Genomic DNA, 23,066 nt, shown 5'->3' with positions numbered 1-23,066 from the left:
TCTTTTTTTTCAGGACATCCAGCCAGAACCAACATGAGGAGCAAGCCACAGCCCTGGAGTCTTTTCTTCTTCCTTCTATCCCAGCACAGTAAGTCACTACACATCTTTTCTAGGCTGTGCACCCACAAGGTTTATCTTGCTGGCTGCTGATGGCTCAGGGGTGTCATGGGGACACAGAAGCACAGGGAGGCACCGGGAAGGAGACAAGGATTGAGTGCACAGCAGGCAAAGCTCAGGCAGACTCATCCATCTCTGGGAGCACACAGAGACAGTAATGTTGGAACCCAGCTTGGCCTGGGACACCAGGGTAGGATTGTAGTAAAAGCTCAAGTGGCCAAGAGCAGCGCCACCAGTAGCAAAGGCCACCATCCCCTTCGTGCCAGCTCCTACCTGTCACCCAGGGTAGCCAAGACGGAGCTGACCTTCTGAGCAGGCCAGCAGCAATGATGGGAGCAGGGAGCAGGCATGACAGTGCCATTCCACCTGCTGCCCCTAGTCAAAACCTGAGACCTGGTCCATACCTGAACCAGAAGAAAAGATGAATTCAGAGTTGCCCCTTCCTGCCATAAAGTCTCACTGCAATTGCTCAATCTTAATTCTGTGTAACACAGCCCAGGGAAATCCCTTCTACCAATTTCAGTTCAGACTAGACTAGAGCTTGTTTTCTAAAATATTCAGCCTTTGCTTTTGAGGTTGCCAAGGATGGAGAATGATAGACCTGTCCAAGCTGTGCCAGCATTTACTTATTCCCTTACTGGTAAAAACCCATCCTCTTCTGAATTTTGGTAGCAGATCCTTATGCAAACAGAAATGCTTTCAGCTTACCAGTTGCCTTTGGTTGGTATCAAAGTAGGGCACAAGAATGCAACTAACAAGCAATGTTTTTAGCTTAGCAACACTTATAAATAGTCAGGCTAAGGGAGAAAAGGTATCTTGTTCAGGACTATGGAACAAGCAGTGGATGTGCCAGGGACCTCATGGGATCCTGCTGAGGGCTCAGAATGAAAAGTTAAAGTTGAAACAAAACAAAAATGAAATTAATTACAATTTCAGAACAAAGTTCTGTAGTCATAGTTAAAATGAAACAAATTAACAACCACATCATTTGACTCACAGTTTTAAAAAGCCTATGTACACCCTTGGGGCTAGAGTCTGTTACAAGTATCCCCAAATTTCTTCCTCTTCTCTGACCATAGTAACTCTTGGGGGTTTTGTCGACAAAGCTGAGCCCTGAACAGAGCTCATATACAGCAGATATATGAAAGCAGCAGGTGCCCTACTGCAGCAGGGGTAGCAGAGGACCTCATGATGAGCAGATTGGGTGGGAAAATTTTGGCCTTTTTTTCCCTTTGGACTTATTCTGGTCTGGAACTGATTGCTCCCTCCTCTGGACTTGTCACCTGTACACAGTGACTTGAAGTGCATTTGTTGGTGACAGGACCGTGTCAGGAGAGGACTTCCCAATGCAGGGTTTATCTCTGTATTGCAATCTTCCTTGCCTTGAAATCCAGGGAGATATCCTCAGTGTCATTTCTGTATGGAATGACCTGTTTGTATGGCGCATCTCAGGTGCTGATATGTGCATTGGTGCTACAGATATCAAGCTGCAGAAATCTGTAAGCAGAGAGACATAAAATGAATGTTAAATGAGCAAAGAGCAGCATAAATTTAAGAAATGCTGTAATTAAAATGTTTATACATGCGATGCATGTAAGTTAATATTTTGCTCTGTCTTTCCAAACCTACAGCTACACATTGTGAAAACCTCACTTGCTTTGTGGACTATGTACAGACCCTGTCCTGCATCCTGAAGAATGACCTGTGTGCTGGTTCATACAACCTCACCGCAACATGGTATGTCTCAGTAGGAAGAGTGAAGTGCAGTCAGCAGGAACTCTTAACATAGCCCTAGTATGCTGGTGTCCTGCCTCTCTGTTGGACAGAGTTCTTGTGCTTGCTGCTGTGCTGGTTTTCCTTCATTCTTCATGCTCCAGTTGCCAATTGACCTTCCCATTTGCAGAAGGTGCCTGGTTGTGCTAGCTGCACTACCCACCCTGGACACTGCACTGCCTCTGGCTCCTCTGCACTGTTCCTCTCCAGTCGCAGAGTGCCTTGCTTTTTGCTGCTGCTAACCATGAACTGTCACTCCATATATTGGCAGGGCTCTCACAATTTATACAAGCTCCACAGGGCAGGTTCTCCACTTTACCCAGGAGGTGGGTGCAGTCCTGGCCTTGCAGCCCTGGTGAGCACCTGGCTTTTGAAGCTTGCTTTTCTACAAACACCTCTGTTTCAATCTCTCATTGCTTTCAGAAAGATGCTAAGCTGAGTAAATAGAAAGAAAAAGATCTCTCTGGGTTCAAAAATCATTTTTATTTGAATACATTCATTGATCCTTTTCCTTTATAGATTTTTTTTTTATCCAGGTTGTTCAGCAACAGATTAGCCCAACTACAGCATGTGGCAGATATGAATTAGTTTGTTTGTTTGTTTTAGGATTCTTGAGGAAGATCCAGAAAATCCTGTGGCTGCCTGCAGTCTCCTGCAGTCAACGAGGAACACCAGCCATACACAATATATGTGCACTGTTGACATGACCGAACTCCTGGCAGATACCAAAGTCCAGGTGGATGTTACAGAGATAGCTGATAGGCAACACATGATTTCCACAGGCTTTTATATGGGAGAGAACAGTAAGTACAAAAGTGGCAGGCTTGAGAAATACTGACTAAGCTCATGTCCATCCAACATCCTGGGTAAGGAGAGAGCATTGGGGACTATGCTCAATGTCTGGGCACTATGTTCAGTGTTTGTGGACTATGGATGGGGACTATGTTTGGTGTTTGTTCATTCCCCAGAGAGAACTGGTCTTTTTGTTGCTCTTACAAACTACAGAAACATTCATGCTCAAGGCCAAGTTTAGAACTTGCCTGGCCAATAGATAAAATCCTTTTGCCCCATGAAGTAGGTGGTGATATGGGCTAGCCAGTGAAGGTCTGCTAAGATGACTGCGTCTGGAATGGAAAGTCTGAGAGAGCTGGGATTGCTCAGACAGGCAAAGAGAAGGCTCAGAGGAGTCTAAGGGAGGGTATAAGGAGATGGAGCCAGACTCTCCTAAGCGGTGCCCAGAAACAGAACAAGAGGCAGTGAGCACAACATGAAACAAAGGAAGGTCCACCTGAACATGAGGAAAAACCATTTTACTGTGAGGGTAGCAGAAGAGTGAAACAGGATGTCCAGAGCAGTTGGGGAGTCTCTTTTCTTGGAGATGCTCAAAAGGCATCTGGGCATGGTTGTGGGCAACATGCTCTAGTTGACCCTGATGGAGCATTGATTGGACCAGATGGTCTCCTGTGGCCCTTCCAACCTTGAGCATTCTGTGATATGTTTTCACTTCAGGCCAGTCTCACATCTAGACTAGACTGTGACAGTGCTTGTTCTTGGATAGAACCAGAAGAGCAAGAGGAAATGTTTGGAAATGGAAATGCCACTAATGTCCTCGTATGAGCCTCAGGCATAGGACACCAGAACAAATACAATGTTATTGTCTGAGGAGGGCAGGAAGGGTCCCAGACACAATGAAGGTGGCGCTTCTCCTTTCTGAGGCAATTCTTAGCCATCTTGTTCTGCATGCCAGGGAGACTGTGCGTGATCATATTGATGATTTGGTGGGACACTTGTTCACTCTGAGTTAGGCAGTAAACAATAAAGAAAATGGGTGTTTAGTCACTAGATGAGCCAGGCAGGCAGCCAAGCCAGGTAGGTCAGCAGGCAGCACAGGGATATGTGAATTTTTTTTCTACCTGAATTCTGAAAATTGAACTCCATGTGGGAAACCTTATCCCTTTTGACAAATGCCAGAACATCTCAGAAAAGTCAAGAGCTGTTCAATGCACAGATTGGCTGTGGTGCTTTGCATGCTCCTGCATGCTGATTTCTCCATACAAAAGCACCATGTGAAAACACCCTGCAGGGAATAAAAAAGTTTGCTCTTCTAGGCACTAGTCCTCTAGCTTCAGCTTTTCCTGATGTCTCTGTTTCATTAAGGGGTATTTCTTTAATGGTATGAGTGACCTTGACTGCACGGAGTCCTCCTGTGGTATGAACAGAGCAGGATGCTAGAGGTATCAGCCCCTCCTGCTACCTTCTCCTGCTCTGTTAGGTGGTGAGGGGGTACAGTGAGGGGCACTGGGCACATTCAGGGAAATGCAGGCCTGACTTAACTGCGCTCCCGATGTCTGCGGCTCTGTGCAGTGCTCTGGACTGCTCAGCCCAGGGGCAGGGATGGAGCATCCTGCTCTGCCTTGCTGATCCCATGCAAGGCTGTCTCCTGTGTGTGCAGTGACACTGCAAAGAGTAACCCACCCTGTCTTTACCCACAGTCAAACCACAGCCTCCTTTCAATCTCACCGCTGTGTTCTCAGAGGGTTACAATATTTCTTGGGAAACCATCTACCAGAACTCTCCTTATTACTTTTTGAATGAGGAGCTGGAGTATCAGCTGCGTTTCAAGAAAAGGAGCGACACCTGGGAGGTAAGTGAGATGTTGGTTTACCAGCAAGTAGGATGTACCAGCAAAGGGGAGGGCAGGAGCCCTGGCATGGAAGAAGGGTTTTCAAGATTTATAAAAGTTTTCTCTTTGCTTGTCTGAACTGAAAGCAGACAAAACTAAGAGGAAATTGGGAAGCAGAGGCTATCTGAGAGGTGCTATGGAAAGGTGCTGAGAGGGAAGAATGATAGCTTGTTTGCTCCCATGCCATCCTGCACCAGGGCCACGTGCAGCTGCAGATTGGCCCACAGGAACATGACCAACAAGAAGGGTTTGCAGGCATCAGGGATTCCTTAGCAGGATCCTCATTGTGCAGTATAAGCAGGAGCATGGTGAGATCATTGCTGCAGCCATAACTGTTTGGTGATTGATTGTTCACAGACTCAAAAGACTAAAGCTGTCCATGAGGATAAGCGGACACTGGTGATCCTATCACAGGAACTCCAGGGAAACACTGAGTATGAGTTCCAGGTTCGAGCCAAACCCCGAGAGGACACTGGCTACCGCGGATTTTGGAGCGACTGGAGTCATCCGCTGATGCTGACCACCAGCCCTGACGGTACATTATGCCTCTTCGCTCTGCTGGTCAGAGAATGCTTCCAGAAATCTAATCAAAGCTGACTAACTAGGCCAAATGCTAAATAACTTAGTGAAGATATGTGTGTCCTTTGGCTTTCTTACTGAATACACGAATTCCTGGCTTGGGCTGATATGTGCTCACTGGACTCGTCTTCCCATCATGCTGCACACCCTGTTACGGGAAGGCCCGGCAGAGGAAGGCTTTGGGGGCTGGTTTTAGGTTTGGTTGCCATGGCAGGAGCACATCTTCTGGTTCCCTTTGCAGTGTCAGACAGGCTACAGTTGTCAGAGATGGGAAAGGTCTGGTGCAGGTAGTTCACTGTTGGGGTTTAGTGTTGCTGTCAGCTGTGGGGAGGGCTTAGCTCCAGATGAAAGCCTCCATGTCCTAGGAAAAGTCTGGTGAAAAGCTTCATCACGTTTCCTCACCATCTCCTGTTTATTGACCAGGGTAGAAACTCAGGGTTGATCTGAATGACCAGGTTTTTTTGTCCAGTAGTGACACAGAGAGCAGACACAAGATGGCTGCTGCTGTTTGGTGTTGTCGCAACGGTCACTGCCTCAATCACAGCCTTCTTGGCCAAGCAGCAGAGGTAAGAGCTCTTGAGGGAGCTAGAGCAAATGCTCTTGCTCTGTCTTGATCAAGATGGGGTGTTCACATGCAGCCGTCTGCATCTCGTGCAACCAGGCACAGCTGCCAGTAAAATGTGGCTTCTGTTTCCTGTATAGCCAAGGGCACCTTGCTTTTCCCTGGGAATGCCTAGGTTTGGACATGTAATGTGTACTTAACTCCAAAGCTTTTCTTTTTTTCCTTCCAGCTTTTGGAAGAAGATGGCTTGCATCCCAGACCCTGCTGCCTTTTTCAAACCCCTTTACCTGGTGCATAATGGAGATTTCAAGGTATAAATGGGCTACGTATGTCTGTGGAGCACGTGACAAAGATAAACTAAAAGGCCCAACATGCTATCCTGGGCAGGGGATTCTCATTAAGAGCATGGAAGGAAGAATCACTCCTGGGGAATGCCAATGTACTGGAGCCATCCAGTGTTTACTCTGTGTGGAGAAGGACTTCTAGCCAGACCTGCTCTGCTCATCCCCCCATAGGTGCTGGCATGGTGGGTGAGCTGAGCTTCATGTGTAATGTATGCAGCATGGGTTTCCCAAGGGAATGGATGAAGGACTCTCAGAACAGTACCTGTTTTTTTTTTTTTTTTCAAAGCTTCAGTCCCATGGTGCCATCAGGTGCAGGCCTGAGCTTCCTCTAAGCTTCTGCAGTGACACAAGCTCAGAACTAGCCCCTGTTGTCCTCTCTGGAAAGTCCCTCATAGAGTCATTCTGGAAACATGGTTAGTGCTTCGGGGGCTAATAATTAGCTCATGATGGTTCTGTATGCAAAGCTGCCGCCCTGCTAGGGAAGTGTCTGTGTGAAGTGAGTAACTGCGTCTAGCCCTCCCAAATGTACTTCCCCCTTAACACCAGCTCATGTGGCAAAATGCCTTGCAAAGACTAGAGGGTTTGCTAGAGTTCCTAGGATACAAAAGCAAAAGAACATCAAGCATACATCAACGTTTTTCACATCAAGCTGATATCAACCCTCAATGCCATGATCAAATTGGAAACGTTGTGGCACATGAGCGTGAACATCACTGTCTTTTCTTTCTGAACAAGTTCCTGTCATTGCAGCAGCTCTGATCAGAGACATTTCAGTGTCTGCTTTTTCTTTCTGCCTTTTCTTTGACACTCTGGGAGAGGAACACTAGCTGGGCCTTAATGATCGTCATGTACTTTCCCATGCTGCATGGCCAAAGTTTGCAAATGGGTTAAACTCTCAAAGTCTTGGATAGGCACCATTCAAACTGCAGCCTGTCTCACTTCCTGATTGTCTTCCCCTTTCAGGCCCACCATGACTTCCCACATCTGCACACGAGGATTCTTCCACCTTCCATTGAGGCAGCTGGCACCAGCTGTTCTCAGGGAAAGGTGCTAAAATCAGATGGAGTTGGTGTGGGAATTCCTGAGAATCATGGGCTGATACTTGTATGTTGTATCAGCCCATCACTTGATAATGAAACCACTCTCTAATGCTCCTTTCAAGGAACTCCATGGCTTCATCCTGCTTAGCTGGAATGATACTTTTGCTAGTTTCTAATTAGGTTGTTCAGGGCTGTTGGGAGGGAATGAGCCTCAATTACAATAATGCTTAAGCTGAAGTACTTCTGGGAAACTCAATAAATTTGCAAATTAAAGTAACAATCACCCACACCGCCACAGCACAAGATGCATAGGCAGGGGATGTCAAGAGGATGTGGTGGCCTCACTAATATGCGAACTAAGTCCTCATTATCAGCTGGCAAAAAGCCAATTCATCTAGGATGCATTCAGTTGCATCCTGCCTGCATCAAGCAAGTGGCTAAGAAATGTCTGTGGATAATGATCAGCAAATGACAATGACAATGCCCTGCAGGGAGTCTTGAGCCAGTCAGGAAGCAGTAGAAATTTTAGAGAAAACTGAAGATATGAAAAGAAGAGAGAAAACAGAGGAACATTGTCTTCTTTGTGTGTACATGTGTTCTTGTGTTTATATTGGGAACTGTCAAAAGAGCATTGGCAATCTTCTGCCTGCTCAGTCCTGGAAGGGGTTCCCCTTTGTTTCTTTAAATGGCCTTTTGTGGTCTAGACACCTTCCTGTCCTCTGCAGCTTTAATAATACACTCTTTGCATTTTAGGCTTAAAATAAATTAAAATATACTTGGTGTTTCCTGCTGTAAGGAGGATTTTCCATGCTCAGTGAGAATGACAAGCTGAATCAGGCTCTCTTCCCACATTCTTTTTAGTCTAGCTACAGTGCGTGCAGTTTGGGATGGGGGTTTATAGCATTCAGTTCCAAAGCTGTGGCCAGAAGCCTTCACATCATTCATGGGAGTCAGCACTGTCACCTGTTTCACATAGAGCAGAAAGTGGTGCACATGCAGAACAAGAGCCTTGGTGCAACTTATCCAGCAAGCCAGTGTGGGACAGGAACCAGACCCGCATCTCACTGCTGTGCCCAGCATCTGGGCAGCATGGCCTCTCTAATAGGACTCCCTGGCTTTTGCACTGCTGAAAGCTTGCTGAGGTCTGAGCATCTTATTCTTAGATCAAAGAAATGCAGAGTGCCTTCACTCATATCTAGATAGGACTAACTGCAAAGCTGTGAATGTAAAAGATGTTAGAGCTAGTTATTTTCAATTATTTGAACCAATTCTGCAGCAGTTTGTGCCCAATAGCAACAACATCAAATCCTTTGCCACTTTGAGACCCTCAGTGATTTTAGAGTCTGACATAAGCTCTTTGGGTATTTCTGTTGAACCTCCAAAGAATAATACTAACATCTCTCTCCCTGTATTTTCCTTCTATGCAGAAGTGGGTTGGTGCCTCTCATACCAAAATGAGCCTCGATTTCTTTGAATGGGGAATTGTTCTTCCGGAAGTCCTAGAAGTTTACAGCATGCATCATCCCAATAGCACCTCACAAGAGGAGCTGAGTGAGCTGAAAAAGGATCCACCTTGCAAGCCCTGCATGTCTTGCCTGACTGCCCCAGGTCAGGAGAACCAGTCTCCTCTGTCCAGTGTAAACAGTAGCAGTGGGACTCAGGATCAGTCATATGGGCATTTGTCCATTGATACTGTGACTGTGGCTGATGAATTTACACCTTGTCACTCTCAATGCAACTGTAACCATGTATGCAGGGGACACAAGTATATCAGCGATGAGGATGGTAGTACTGGAGTGACTGGTTATCCGAAGGTTAACATTGATGATGACGAGACGGAGCTATCCAGCGACTTGCTTCTGGCTGACCTGAGCACACAGGACAAAGTACTTGCCTCGGGCTCTGTGTCCACAGATCACACGAGAGGCACAAGCTCCCCAGCCCCCCAGCATGTAGAAAGGGCTCTGAAAAGAGGGATGGGGAGTATCCTAGAAGCCCTTTGCTTGCATCCTAATCAGTGGGATTTGGGAAATCCAGCTTCTCTGCCTTCTCCTGATGGAGAAAGTGTTTCTTACAGCGAAGGTTCCTGTGACTTTTTCCCTCAGAGTGCAAAGCCTGGTGACAGTTATCCTATGATCTGCCTGGACTTGGACACTATCGACAGTGGCTTTGTGGACTCAGACTGTGGGAGTCCAGTGGACTGTGAATTTGACCAAAACAGTCAGACCAACTGTGGGTCTATCCCTCTTGAACAAGAGGGAGAGGACTTCCCACGGAGCTACGTCAAGCAGTGGGTCTCCTGCCGCTTGGACAGTCCTGCCAACGGGACACAGACTAACTAAGGTCTTGGTGTTGCCTTGCAGACAACACAATTTCCATATGCGCCAGTAGCGACATGTTAGCAAAATTCAGAAAGAAAACAAAGTTTGCCTAATGTAAGTTGCATTATAGGCCGCTGAAAACTGTTAGGTCTGTAGAATTATATGCCTACTTCTGTATGCCTTGTCGTGTTCATGCTGGCGTGACCAATTTTTTTTTCAGCATTTCAGGTCAAACCCCTTTGTAGTGAACAGAAAAAATTCATTTCTTTCAAGCAGAAAAAAAACTGCACCTTGAAATCTGCCCTTTACCTTAGATAAACATGTATTTTTTCTGAAAGTAAGCTTATAAAGAATAGAAAACTTTAAAATGATTTTCCCTGCCATTCTCACATGGTTTGAGAATTTGGTGGTGTATGGAGCCTTTGAAGTATAATCCACAGTGATTGTATTTGTTACATTAAAGTTCTTTTACTCTGTCCTAGCAGCACAGGTGGTGTTACTTTTTCTACCAAAATCATTGGCTCTTTAAACCCAGCAGTAATCACTTACGTTAACTGTGAATGGTCTCAGCCCTGTCTATGGGTATGAGCATATAAAAATAATTCTCACATTGTTAGAGAACTGAGCACTCAAGAAACCAAACAGAATTCTGGTTCCAGAAGGATTTTGCTGTCAGAGTCCAAAAATGAAAATTCTTCAAAACATATATATTTCCAGAGAAATGCTTTCAACCAGAGCTTCCTGTTGAACTAGCATCTCTTCTGCAAATTCTGAACATGTTAACTGTAACACCTGGTGACTTTTAGAGCTGGAAACAGAAATTTAAGGAATGCTGTCTTACCTGATTGTGCCTGCAGCTTCTGTGTTGGATCTGTGTTTGCTGCAGTTAAAAGGTCAGTAGTGTAAAGCCTGGGAAAATTCTTCTAGTAAGTAAAGCCAACCATGAATCTGCCATTTGTGATGTAACTGTGAAAATGTTTCCCTCTGATATTTCTGTAACTCTGTCTTATTTTGGATAATTGTCTTTAAAAGTTAATATAGTAGTAATATTGAATGTGAAGACCTACTCTTTATGTGGACTCAGAGCCACTAATCCAACGGATGTTTGGCTGCTGGAGAAAAATCTCAGAGGACTTTTTGGTGAACAGTGTGAGCTTCCAGCTCAGTAATAATGTGTTGTTGTTGTGATACTAAAAAACTCTCTTCCCTCTCCTCTATCTCTTCTTACTCAAAAATGTTACCAGTTCACAGGCCCCTAGATAGGAGGGGGCACCACAATGAAGAAAAACTCTTTCATTCACAGGTGAATGGTGGAGCAGTCAGGGATCCACTGTGCTGTTAGAACTTCTCTATTCATCCACATTCTTGGTTTAATTATCCAGAGTAGGCACAGTCTCTACCATGTTGCTTTTGAACCTACAGACACTAGCTTTCCTCAAGCATACCCCTAGCTTGGGGGCTTCCTTCTTCCCCAAGATGTCACTCTTCTAGTTCCTTCTCCCCTTTGTTTTCATATCTTTCTTTTTCTTGTCTTCTTCTGTGGTGAGCTGTCAGAGGTGTTGTCCTCACGTGTTTATGCATCCTCCATGCTGCGCTTCAGGCAGCGGTACCCATGAGGCAGCAGAGGAGTGAGCCCTGGCGATCAGGCACTGCCCTGCACTGTCCTACAACAGTGCCCTGCTTGCCTGTGCTTGTGTCCATGCAAATGCCTATCGGCAGGAGCACTGCTCATGGGCTGTAACACCGTTTCCTGCAGGTGCATCTCATGGCTATATGTGCTTTGGGCACTAGATTTGCTGCAATAACGAGCCCCAGGCTGCTTCAGGGAGGAGCAGGATCTGGGTAGTCTTTCTGGGGTGTTTTGACACTCATGGTCCTGACTTCTGTTGGTACCATCAGCCCTAGAACCGCTGAAGGAGCGGTTTCTGTTGCAGCTCCGCCATCTGAAGCTGTCCATCTAACAGAAGTTTGCTGCTTTGTGGGCCTGGGAGAAGCCTCTGGCCACTCAAGAGGCAGGCTTTGTGGGCAGAGAACAGCTTGCTTTGTATGTGGCACAAGGATGTGAAAGTAAGGGAGACTGTTCCTTTTGAAGCAAGCTCTTGCAGTTAAAATTTTGCCCGGTTTTTGTTCATATTTGTGAGGTGACTTTTCTGTCTTCCCCCTATCTCCTGGCAGCTTGAATGCTCTCTAGGACTGTACCTGGCATACCAATATCTAATTTAGAAAAAATATATTTCCTCAAGAATTCTAGGGCTATTGGTGGTGTTGAAAGTCAATGTTTTGTTGGGTTTGGAGGCCTCTCTGCTGTCAAATCTGCTTTCTGCAGAAGGTTTCAGTCTGCCTTTTGGGGACACTGAGCAACAGGTTCCCACAGCAGCGGGAGGCAGATGAAGGACCTATGATAAAAGCATTTGATGTTTAAAGGCTTGGTGAAGCAGACCTCAAAGAACCAGAAATTGCAATAGCCTCCTAACCCTTCAACTTCAGGGTAATCCACTTAGTCGCTCCTGCCATGCACAGTGCTCTCACTTCAGCATATCTAGCAGAGGGAGGCTTAATTGCATCCTGAGCCTGTGAGGTGAGCAAGCGGTGTGAGGCAGCAAGAAGATGCAGACCAGCCATGTAGATAAAGTCCTTCAATTGCCAGGGGCTGCTGTGCTTTGCCTCGTGTTCACAATGACCTGGGACATGATGGCCTGGAGACCGTTGAGACCTTGCTGGCTTGCACACCTGGTCTGGATGGGTGGTGCTGTGCCTCTCCATAGCTGAGAGGGACTGAAGGGGCAGCAGAAAAGAGGGAGTTGAGTCCTGCATGCTTCTGAGTCACAGCATGATCTGGGCACAGCACCAGTCTCAGACTGTAGTACTGACTGTGTGCTCTGTTAGACCAGCACTGTTTGCTATCCAAGCACAGGTGCAGGCAAGCATGAGAATCCTGTGCTAGACAAGCCTGTTTGACGCTGTCTCAGGGGCAGAAATGTGAATCCCTCTACAAGCCAAGGGAAGAGCAACTGCCACCTACCCCAGCAGCTCTCCCTGCTTCTCCTGTCTGCTGCTGTGGCATGTTTCCACAGCATGCCCAGAGCACCAGAGCTCTCCAGGCTCATCTGTACTGGGTGCTGGGCTGGTGAGGGTGGACAGACCTTGTCTGTGCAAAGGGAATACTTTGGATGGAAAGTGTGAGCATCTCAAGTGTGAGAGATGCCTTAGGGCACCTTTTGAGAAACACTGCTTGCCTGATGAGGTTAATTGTAGGAGATGCAGGTGGAAAATGCACTAGAAAGTATAAAAGGGATCTTGCAGTAGAGAGCAGAGGGTCCCATTGTTGGTCACTGGGATGGGAAAGGCCTGGAGGAATGTAGGAAGTATGGAAGAAACTTACAGCAAACTGTGATGCCCTTGTCAGAAATACTACTCTGTTTTGAAATATTAATACAAGGGGATACTCTGAGTTGGTGGTGGTCTTGCTAGGCTGGAAGGGTCTGGCAGTAGGTCCTGGAGAAGCATCATCACCCACTCAGCAGCAGCTCAGAAGCCACTCTGGAAACATCTGTCTCCATCCTATGCAGTCCCTGGCCCCCTGTGACAGCGCTAATAGACTGCTGCTCAATCCGTGCTGCACCTGCCTCCCTCTTCCTCTTTTCTCATGTTAGAACTGTGTGCACAAACAAATCAATGGTCCAACTGCACTGCCACTGCCAAAACACTGCAGCTGAGCATGGGAAAACCTGTCCTCGCACAAACTGCCAGAGCTGCTTGGGGCACAGCAGAGGGTAGATGGAGGTTGGGGCAAGGATGTTCTTGCTGTGTGAACGCTACTGGATCCAGGCCTTGAGTCTCTGCTTGTACCCAGGCAAAGTGAGGAAATAGCTTTAGGCTTTTCTGTTTTTCTCATTAAAGTGGCAGCATAAAAGCTGTTTGTACATAAGTGTTCTGAGAAGATAATTCTATAGTCGGCAAACTATTTGCCCCTCTAAATGTTAACCCTTAAAAAAAAATTCCTCACTTTCTCTATCACTAATTAGAAATTGCAGATGTGGCTACTTTAACTTGATCTGATAATCTCTGAATGGGTTGTCATTGGCTCTTGAGATTATCTATAAAATCAGGCAGAGTAAGCTCTACTTTATTACACCCCTGCTGCTATTGCCTGATCTTCAAGTCACACAGCCTAAATGAGCAAGGGACGGAAGAGGTGTGAAAAGTGAAGTTTCTTTTATGCTGGTAAGAGGATTTAACCTATTTCTGTGCTCTGCATTTCAGCAAATAATGATAGGATGCATCTACTGAACTAAGATGTTAACAAATATTTATTATCTGAAATGTAAGTTCTGTGTTGTTCCACATACTGGGAACAAGAACCAGCAGGAAGGTCTCTGCACCTCTGTCCTGCAGAAATAATGCTGCAGCATTAACTCTATTATCTGATGGCCTTTCACAGGGGAGCGCAGATTGTGCTGGAAGAGCTGTGCTGCACTGTGCTTTCTGTAGTGGGAGAAGTATTAGCTTGATCAAATGATTTTTGAGGACTCCTCTATGAGTGAAACATCTGTATTTAAGTAAATCCAGTTAGCGTTTGGGACTTTGCAGACAAAGATATGAAGATAAATATATATATATATATATAACATTACGTACACACGTGTGTGTGCTCATGTGTATCACATACTATTCTTTTGTAGCAGCTTTTTTTACAGACCGTGGGATGCAAAGCTACAAAATCTGAAAGTACATATTTTGAGCATCAAATTGCAGGTAATTGTCCCTCTTGGGGTGAAGGACACAAAACACTGGCTATGAGGAGCATAAATGTGTAGGCATGAGGAATTTCTATTTCTTTCCTTAATCACCAGCAGTTCATGTTCACAGGCTGATTGTGTGCTATACAATGTGCCTGGGAGGTATATATCCACCCTTAGTTAGCCTAAAAGGACATGTAAAGTGTTTTCTTGTAGGCAGAGGTGATTCAAGGAGTGTCCAAGATAAATAATCACATCTCTTAGCACGGTGGGGTGCTCTGAAGAATGACTGGAGACAACCCTTAGCGGGTATGGGGGAATGTGCATGTTGCTGCAGACACGTTATCAACTGTTAGTGTTTTACTTCCAAGGTGCAGTTCAGCATCCTGCCATCCTTGAGTGTGTGTTGCTGCTGCCTCTTGAAGAGACTGAAGTGAGGGAAGAGCTGCCTGTGTGTCACCGTTAACTAGTTGCTAGCACGTAAGGAGGGGAAGCAGAGTGTCTGAGGGCCCAGATCTGTTGTGCGTTCTTCCACTGCGTGCCACCTCTGATGCCTTAGCATAGGAGGGGGAGAAGAGCACGATCTGGAGCAGCATGCAGCCCTGACCTGCCCCTCACCCCCCTCCCTTGCCTTTGCGTTTCCTTTGATGTTTAAGTGAGCACAGCAGACCGTAAGACTGAATTGTAAATTTTAGCAGGAAATAATTATACTGACAAAACAACCTGCTCATCATAAAAGTTAGTGGCAGAGGTAGGACAGAACATAGAAGTCCTGGCTCCCTTTTCTGTATCTCATGTGAAGAGCATTTGTCTCATTTGCAGGTGTTGCATATAATATCACTACATGCATCAGAGGGACTTGAGTATGTGGAAGAACTTCATACGCAGCTCAGCATGAAACCCTTGCTTATGCTCTTGTATGACACTACAATTTCATGTTTTATCTGCCTTTGCAAAACTGAATTTACCTTATTTGTAGCCATCTAAAAGGTCAGTGATACAAAGTCCTTTTCTGTGTCTAGCATTCTGTATGTTTTGTTTGTCTACACAATTCTGCTGACGCCATTTCTCCATCACATCAAATATAAGCTCCTTGTCCTCCACTTTGAAAATCACTGACAGCCTTCCTTTCCCTCATGAAAACCTCTTTTGTCTTACCTGTGCCCTGTTGTCTGGCTGCCTGTCATCTAGGACCAAGGAGCTGACAACTGAAATGGCAATGTCCATGCAGCCACATGGCTGGTCCAAACCTTTGTCTTAGCCTTGGTAAGCGGATTTCACCAAAGCAGGTATTTTCTGCTGGGAATTGGCAAGGCACTTTATCTGCTGGGCCATACTGAGAGCCGTCATCAGCTCAACCTACCTCAGGCTAATATGGTAATTCCTTTTCTGCAGCTGAGTAGTGTGAAGGAGGTGGGAAGCATAAATGCATATTAAGAATGATGTGGGGTGTGGAAAAAAAAAGGCATTGGAACTTCATTAGAATTCCAGCAAAATTAACAACTATTTTCTTGCAGGGCTTAGCCCATCATAGACATTGGCAGATATTATCAGATGACCTCATTGATCAATGTCTCTGTGCCTGTCCTCGGCATTTTCCCTGAGCACAGTTATGCCCTGTCTCCATGAGTGGGAAGCTTGGCAGATATCGAGAAGCAGCAGTACCTGTTTGCCAACTAGCTCTTTAGGGCTTGCAATAGACTTATCTTCATAAGGCTGGGTGTTGTTAAAGGAAAACACCATCATGATCACCTTAGATAATTATAACTAATAAGTTCTGTATCGATCTCACGACCTTCATCTGAGTCAAGCCTCTTTAAGATAGCTAATCAGGATTTATAGACTGCAAGTGGTGGATCATATGTCTGGCAAGAAATTCCAGCAGTATAGGTAGCTCCCTTTAGAACAAATTCTGCATTTGATTTCTGCCTGATTGTATTTATCTTCAGTATGTGACTACTGGGTTCTCACCATCTTTCTCTATTAGATTTTTAAGGAAGATTTTTCTGTTTCAAGTCTTCTCAGGTAGCTATTTAGTCTGTTGAAAATTGCTTCTTAGCCCTTCTCTTTGTTACATTAAAGAAATTTAGTTTTCTTGTTCATTTCTAAAACAGGTTATAGAGGATTAAATAATTCTTCTAACCCTCTGAGCCACTTTCGGCTCTTCAGCTTTTTTTATTATTACTATTATGGATCACCAAAGACAGAAAATAATGATGGCACTACCAATGCCTCTTATAGCTTCAATAGCACTTCTGTTAATTTACGCACATTGAAGAGAAGTTAACACACAGCCCTAACTGCATCATTGTGCTGCTGACTTTTGTTATCTGCTCTTTCACCAAATAATTTTCTGAAAAAACTTCCTCCATACCTATTTCTGACCATCATCATGGTTCCCAATGCACAAATGTGCATTTTAAAATACTGTGGTTTTTTCCCAGGTGAGCCAGTGTGACCTGATCAGTGCTATAAAGTGTGGAAGATGTTGGATAAAGGTCCCTCATTATGGGCTTATCAGATTAGCAGCAATGACCAGGAAATATTGTCCTGTTTTTAGATGTCTTGACCTATGTTTATTTGTGTGCCTCAGCTTGTTCCTGCAAGCACGTGTACAATTCTATTTGTGCATGTACTTACGCAGCCCTATCAATTTCGTATTTAGTCACTCTTACTGTATTTATCACAGGGATCGTTAGCAGCTCTGATTAGAATGATAAGCGGGAGATGCTTCACGCCACACAGCCTCCCTCAGCTAAAATCAGCTAACAGGGGCACTTCCTCTCTGCAGCCCCTACACAGAATAAGTTTGGCAGCAAAACAGGATATTTGCCAAAAACCCATAAATGAAGAGATGGTGATCTAGAAGCCAGAAGATTCTTTTTTTTTTAATGTGATCAGTATTTTATCAGTATTTTTTCCGTTTCTTCTGCTTCTCTCTCCTTCCCCCTCCACCCCCCAGCTGAGTGATTGTAGCCCCCGCCAGCGTTGTGGGGTGGGTGCTGCCCTTGCATCCAGTGCTAGGTCATAATGTCAAATTGGAGGCATCTTGCAAAAGCAGCTTTTATTACTGAGTCGATCAGGTCAGGATTTTTCATATTAAACTTCTCTTTGCTGGAAAATCATCAAATCAGAATCTTGTTTTGGAAAAGTATTCCTTTTAAATGAAAAGTTCATCAGAAAAATTCACAGAAGAGACTTCTTCAGAAGTCCAATGTAACCTTGTAGACAGAAATAGTCTTCTCTATTGCAGAAGATAAAGTGAAAATCTAACTTCTCTTACACACACCCTTTGAGGGTAATAACGAGGATCTGGTCATTCTACATCCCAGGTGAGTGCTTTGACCAGCAGGGCATCAGCCGTTCCCTCTGTTTCTGCCTGTTGGAGCAGGGGATGGCGGGGAGGGAAATCCCAGAATTCCGAAGCCTGTAGCTGAAGCTTCAACCTGATGGTACAAATACTGACAAAAACTCTCTCAGTTATTTTCTAGATACCACTGGAATGGGCTGGGATGTGCATCAGTTTGGTGTCCAGCTGTCTGTTATTGCTCTGCTGCTCCTTGGTGGAGGAAGAGGGAGAGGTAAGAGGAGATCTGGGACAGATGCATGCAGAAGATGCACATATGTGCTCTCGTTTGCGTGCACACCTCCGAAGAATGCGATACGACATCCTGTGACTACCCGTCATGTGATGCCCAGAGCTGACACGTCTTCTGGGCAGTGTCATGCCCAGAGAGCTGAAGATGTATGGTTATTCTTAGCTCCAGAATAGGCCGGGAAGCTGAAAAAACATAGCCATGGCTCAGGACCTGAGATCCTAGACTCATCTACTGCAGTGAAGTGCAGCACAAGAGCGGAAGGCTATCATGAGGAAGAATAGATGAGGAATCTGTAAAGGGAGTGATAACAAAACGTGGTTTTTATGCATGTTTGGGAAACCAAGTGAAGTCTTTCTGGGTAGTTGGTAGGCACAGCTTTGATCTCCTTCCTCTGCAGAGCTCCCTGGCAGCTTGAGCTGCCTGAACAACTATGTGAACACCGTGAGCTGCACGTGGATGGCAGAGGAGCCCATGGGTGAGGGACCCTTCCACCTGCACTTCACAAAGTAAGAGCTGTATGAAAGTGCCCAGGGAGCCAGGGGGCTGGGGCAGTGAGTGGACTCTGCTCCATTGCAGACAAACCTCACAGTGAGAGCATGGTGGGTGATAAGCCTTGCGATATATTAATTTAAGAAAATATAGTTAAACATATCCTGACTGCAGACAGCTAGTGACTATTACGTGAAGCATGGCACTGATATTAGATGCCTTCTTTGTTACCATATGGTTATGTGAAAAATAGTGTGATGACACTCTGACATCAGATTGTAGATGCACTGAATAACACCAAGCTGTTAAGTTATTGTATCCCAGTTTATTGTGGGGTCACATGCAAAATGGATAATTTGCTCATAAAGAGTTACCTGGACAGATTGCCATTAAAGGATTGTTTGTTGTAGTTCCTTCCCCCAAACAATCTTTTCATTCCATCATTATTCTTGCTCTGCTGTGCTGAAGCTTGTGAATGCAGAAAACAAATCAGTTTGGGACACAAGTTTGCTGTCAGTGCTGGTTTACTCATATAAAAGAGATTTTAATGCGCCTTTTGCCAGATGCACATTCTGTACTGGGGACTCCTGTGCCCATCGGCACGAGCAGTGCAGGGCTTTAACAGCCCTGTCAACCCCCTCTCAGCCAGCCTGGAACTGCTCTCGCCCTGTCTGTGCTATGGGCCTTGTGCTGCCCCAGACTAGTGCTGTGCTAAGCTACCTTCTATCTCACAAATCAATCATGACCAGAGAAACTCTCAGCTCTTTCATTCTTCCAGCATCTGGTCAAAGGGACAAAATGCCAGCTGCAAACTGAGAACTAGCATGGGGATGCAGAATCTATACTACTGCACCATCCACTTGGTCGGCCAGATCTTGGAAACAGATGGCTACAGGGTCTCGCTCCAAGGAGTCTTCCTGGGCAGCAATCTCACGTTTGTCCCTTTTCCGGAGTACAGCCCTCGCCAGCATAGTAAGTAGGGGCTGCAGGCCGGGGGGAGGCGGTCTGAAATGCTCGCTGCAGAAGGACGTATCAAATGCTACAAGAGAAAATAATGGAAACAAGGCAGTCTTCCCCCCAACCAGAAAATGTGCTTGCCAAGCTTTGCTGTGAGGAAGCAGTCCTGAGGTATCTCTGGAGAGCGCTGGCTCTTGAGCAGCTTTCAGGGATACTTGTCTGCATCCGGTGTATCTGTACTGTGATTAGTCTTCTGTGTACAGTTCAATTTTCTCTGTGCTTGTTTTTTTCCTAAGAAATTAGGTCATGGACTGATACCCCAGAGAGAAGCTCTAGCATTTGAAATCTTGGCCCATCCCTGCTGCTTGGAAAAGCAGCATGTGACACCCAAAGCACTTTCGTGCTTGCAAGACTATGCCCAGGGCTCCTAGAGCCACCATTCATTTGTCAGCTCTGTGGCTGTTCTAACCTCCTCTGTAAACTTGTGCAGCCTACTGCAGGTTCTCAGTACTGCTGTCTAAAGCCCAGTTTATTTTCCAGGACTGCAGTCAGCTGAAGAACATGTGCATCCTTCTGTTTTATTCCAATCCCAAATATCATGAGTAACATACCTCTCCATTTGCAGTAAAGCTTGATCCACCTTCAAACCTCCAGGCCAACATCACTGCCACCAAGTGTCAGATATGGTGGAGTGTACCATGGTCCCTTGCAGAAATTCTTCAGTATGAGCTGCAGTACAAAGAACACAGCACATCCTGGGAGGTAAGGGAGAGAAAACAGTCACTCAAAGACCAACCCTTTGTTCAGCCTCACTAATAGAATTAATTCTGTAATAATTTGCAGATTGCCTTGAACAAAACACCAACCAGTTCACTGCCACAGATAGAAATTGAAGCCACAGAGTTTCGCAATGGTATCACTTACATTGCAAGAGTTCGCTGCAAAGTTTCTGAAAATGAGGATTCTTACCATAGTCAGTGGAGTGAGTGGAGCCAGACAGCACTATTTCAAAGAGCAGGTATGAAGAAAGTTTTTATATTAGTTCACATCTTATCATGTCTAAATTATTTTTTTAAAAAAGGGGGAGGCAGGGAGAGATACCTAGTAAGATGAAGCTTTTTAGATCAGAATCGGCTTCCTTCTAGTTTTTGTAATCAAACCACTTTCAAGATTTTAGTAGCCTGTTTCATTTGCATTACTTGGTTGTGTAGGGACCTATCTTGACTAATTCTTTTTTTTTTCTTTATTTTTTTACTAATACTTTTTGTGCTGATTCTTCTCCCTAGGTATTCCACAACTGCCTGAAAAGCTCTTTAATATCAGAACTGTGCAGTTCTTGTTCATTCCTCTGGGTTTTGTTACTGTACTCTATGTATTTTGGAACTGCAAGCTTTCCTCAAGGTACACCATATTTTTTTGACTAGGTTTCCCGTGACTTTTATAGCCCAATAAAGGTAAATGTAGTGTTCTTATATCCAATTTGCCTCTTGCTTCTCCTGCACTGTGAGACTCAAAAGTTCTTCTGAAGGTTCAGGGTGAAGGAAATGGCAGGTTCTTTGGCCAGTGATAGTGAACCACAACTTGGTGATTAAGAAGAGTGAAGTGCTTGGTAGCCAAACTCAGCTCAAGATTGGGGCCGAGGCTATGGCCTCTTAAAGGCACTTAACCAAAATTTTCCGTAGGTTTAAGTTTTGCATAGCTAAATTGAAAATGCAGGTAATCTATAGAGGGGGTCAAACTGATGTAGGTGTTAAACCATTTGTAACACATGTGTCAAAAGTCAGTATGTAAAATACCAATATAAGCACAAAACTTCACAGACTCAGTTTCAGTGTTTCTTAGGTTCTGGGATTGAGCTGTGTGGAGAGAAGTGTCTTTAACGCCCCAGTTCAACTATTCTGCCCAGAGCCTTTTGCTAGTAGACCAAAGGCAGATCACTCCACCTCTTTCTTCCCTGCCTTGACATACATGATGATGCTGCATGCAGAGGTAGCACTGAGAGAAACTAAATGCGTGGTGTGCAGACAGTAAGAGGTGTTACACAATACCCTCTAGTAACAGGATTACAGTATATGGTAGAACATTTCTATCTAAACACAATGAAACTATCACATTTGAAAGCACTTCCAGAAACAGTGGTTTGATCAAATAAGTTGCTAAACAATTGCATAAATGTGTAATTACACATTGATGTGTAATTAAAGTGTAATTTTCTTATTTCAGGGCAAAAAGCCTCTCCTGCCTTAACATTCCCACACCAGCTGCCTTCTTTCAGCCACTCTACAATTTGCATAATGGGAATTTTAAGGTAAGAAGTAAACTTAATTTCTTATGAAACTCAGTTCACAAGTGGAGGACATTTTCCTAAGATTCATCATCTAGGTGCTGAGCAGAGTTTTTGACACATGGCTCTCCTCTTTCTGGAATTTTACTATTTCTCACTCAGTTTCCTACTTTCACTTGCAAACTGCACCAGCAGAGCTGCTGTTTAGAGTTCTCAGTTGCTCAGTCCCTTATCCACTGTCTATATTTGTTCTATACACACAGGAGTTTTCTACACAGAACCAGTAACTACTGCTTCCAATTTCTCTTTTGCACAGCCAGATAACATGGGGTACCTGAACAGGCTGTGCAGAAAGTACTTACTCTAGTTCATTAAATCAAGTTTCTCTTTCATAAAGAGGCAGGTATTTTCCTGTTGGGTGGAAGAAACAGGGCCAAAAAAGTCCCAGTCCCCTTCTCTTTGCCTGATAGCTTCTCCCTTCTTCCCTGCCAGTCTTTCCCATCTACCTATGTCTGGGATAGGGACCGATCTTGTTCTCCCTGTACTGAGATCCTCTTTTAAAATTGGCTCTAACTGAAGTTAAAGATAATCTAGTAAAACTAAGCAAAGAGGGGAAAAAAAAAAAAGGCAGGGGGAGGGGGATACAAACCAACCAAACAAACAAAAAACACAGAATAGGTGCAATTCACAGAATAAACAAAAGCTAAGAAACCTCGTTATCGTATTTGCATTCTCATCCACCACCTCCTGATATGCATACTGAGTGCAAAAATGCTCTGTATCTTTGTAAAACCAAAGCAATATAAGCAGCTTGCAGTATAATCTGATATCTTGAAAAATGCCCTTGTTATGAAATCTTCCCTTGGGACAAATAGAAGCTAGATTCTTTGTGCTCTTACTCTAATTCTCCCTGTAGATTTGCATTAAATTTTTGGGTTACTGTGCCAAAGCCATAAAGAAATACGCTTTACTTTGCAAATTCCACCTCTAAGCAAATGTCCTGAATGTATTAATCCTCCCACTAGGACTGGGTTGGACTTGATGAGGCCTGTGGCCATCTCAGAGGAGAAGAGGCCAGCAACTCGAACAGAGTACCTGCTGATAGAGTTTCTGCACTAAGCACTCAAGAAATGATTTCCCAGATCTCCTTGAAGTCTATGGAAAGCACAGATCTGGTTGCTGTAGAAGAAGACTATGCATTTACCTCTAGTCCCAGCCAGCAGTATGTCCCCAGCAGGTATGTGAGAGCAGAAGAGATAGAAGTGAGGCTGACCTTGCTATTTGCACAGATCTATGCTGATAATACAGTTGGGCTGAAAATCTCTGAAATAATTAAAAGCAATCTTGATAGTCCTCACATGGAAAGGAATGATTCTTCCCACTTACAGCATCTAGAGGGTGACTTCCCTATGCTTCAAGAATCTTTGGAGATGGAAAATGTATCTTTCAACCGCAGTGACTATTGCACGTTGTTTGACAATGGTAGCACGGGAGCTCTGATTCCTGCTGAACTATTGAAACTCTCTGAAGGCAACAGTCTGCCAGGTAACATCTGAATGAAGAGAATGATATTCCATGA

At 44.8% G+C, this 23,066-nt stretch overlaps 2 protein-coding genes across 3 annotated transcripts; both read left to right on the top strand.

Moving 5' to 3' along the window:
* Positions 1–9,453, top strand: IL21R (interleukin 21 receptor). 2 transcript variants are annotated; one of them, XM_088520966.1, is made up of 8 exons: positions 1–88; positions 1,749–1,854; positions 2,497–2,693; positions 4,383–4,534; positions 4,931–5,108; positions 5,625–5,718; positions 5,944–6,025; positions 8,526–9,453. In XM_088520966.1, exons 1-8 carry the CDS (start codon positions 34–36, stop codon positions 9,438–9,440), a joined length of 1,779 nt encoding a protein of 592 aa, XP_088377092.1. In that variant the 5' UTR covers positions 1–33; the 3' UTR covers positions 9,441–9,453. The 2 variants fall into 2 exon arrangements, with proteins under 2 accessions (XP_088377092.1, XP_088377091.1); XM_088520965.1 differs by having other exon boundaries at positions 5,622–5,718.
* An 8,204-nt stretch (positions 9,454–17,657) lies between these two features.
* Positions 17,658–23,066, top strand: LOC148595371 (interleukin-9 receptor-like). The gene is given in 9 exon segments (XM_088520952.1): positions 17,658–17,739; positions 18,155–18,263; positions 19,025–19,218; positions 19,829–19,965; positions 20,047–20,221; positions 20,490–20,604; positions 21,427–21,511; positions 22,513–23,034; positions 23,037–23,066. Coding segments are annotated over 9 exon segments (1,446 nt in total). The 5' UTR covers positions 17,658–17,660.

This window comes from Tinamus guttatus, unplaced genomic scaffold, assembly GCF_059628265.1.
Source record: "Tinamus guttatus ecotype Peru unplaced genomic scaffold, ASM5962826v1 Tinamus_guttatus_pri_ptg000107l, whole genome shotgun sequence".
NCBI classification, from domain to species: Eukaryota; Metazoa; Chordata; class Aves; order Tinamiformes; family Tinamidae; genus Tinamus; species Tinamus guttatus.
Note: the sequence above shows the minus strand (reverse complement) of the source record. Positions and strands in the feature narration are given on the sequence as shown.

Bases quoted from the DNA above. Each gene is read 5' to 3' on its own strand.
- IL21R (XM_088520965.1), top strand. From the start codon at position 34: ATGAGGAGCAAGCCACAGCCCTGGAGTCTTTTCTTCTTCCTTCTATCC. The intron at 1,855-2,496 runs GTATGTCTCAGT...TGTTTGTTTTAG, and splicing joins TACAACCTCACCGCAACATG to GATTCTTGAGGAAGATCCAG. The intron at 2,694-4,382 runs GTAAGTACAAAA...CTTTACCCACAG, and splicing joins CTTTTATATGGGAGAGAACA to TCAAACCACAGCCTCCTTTC.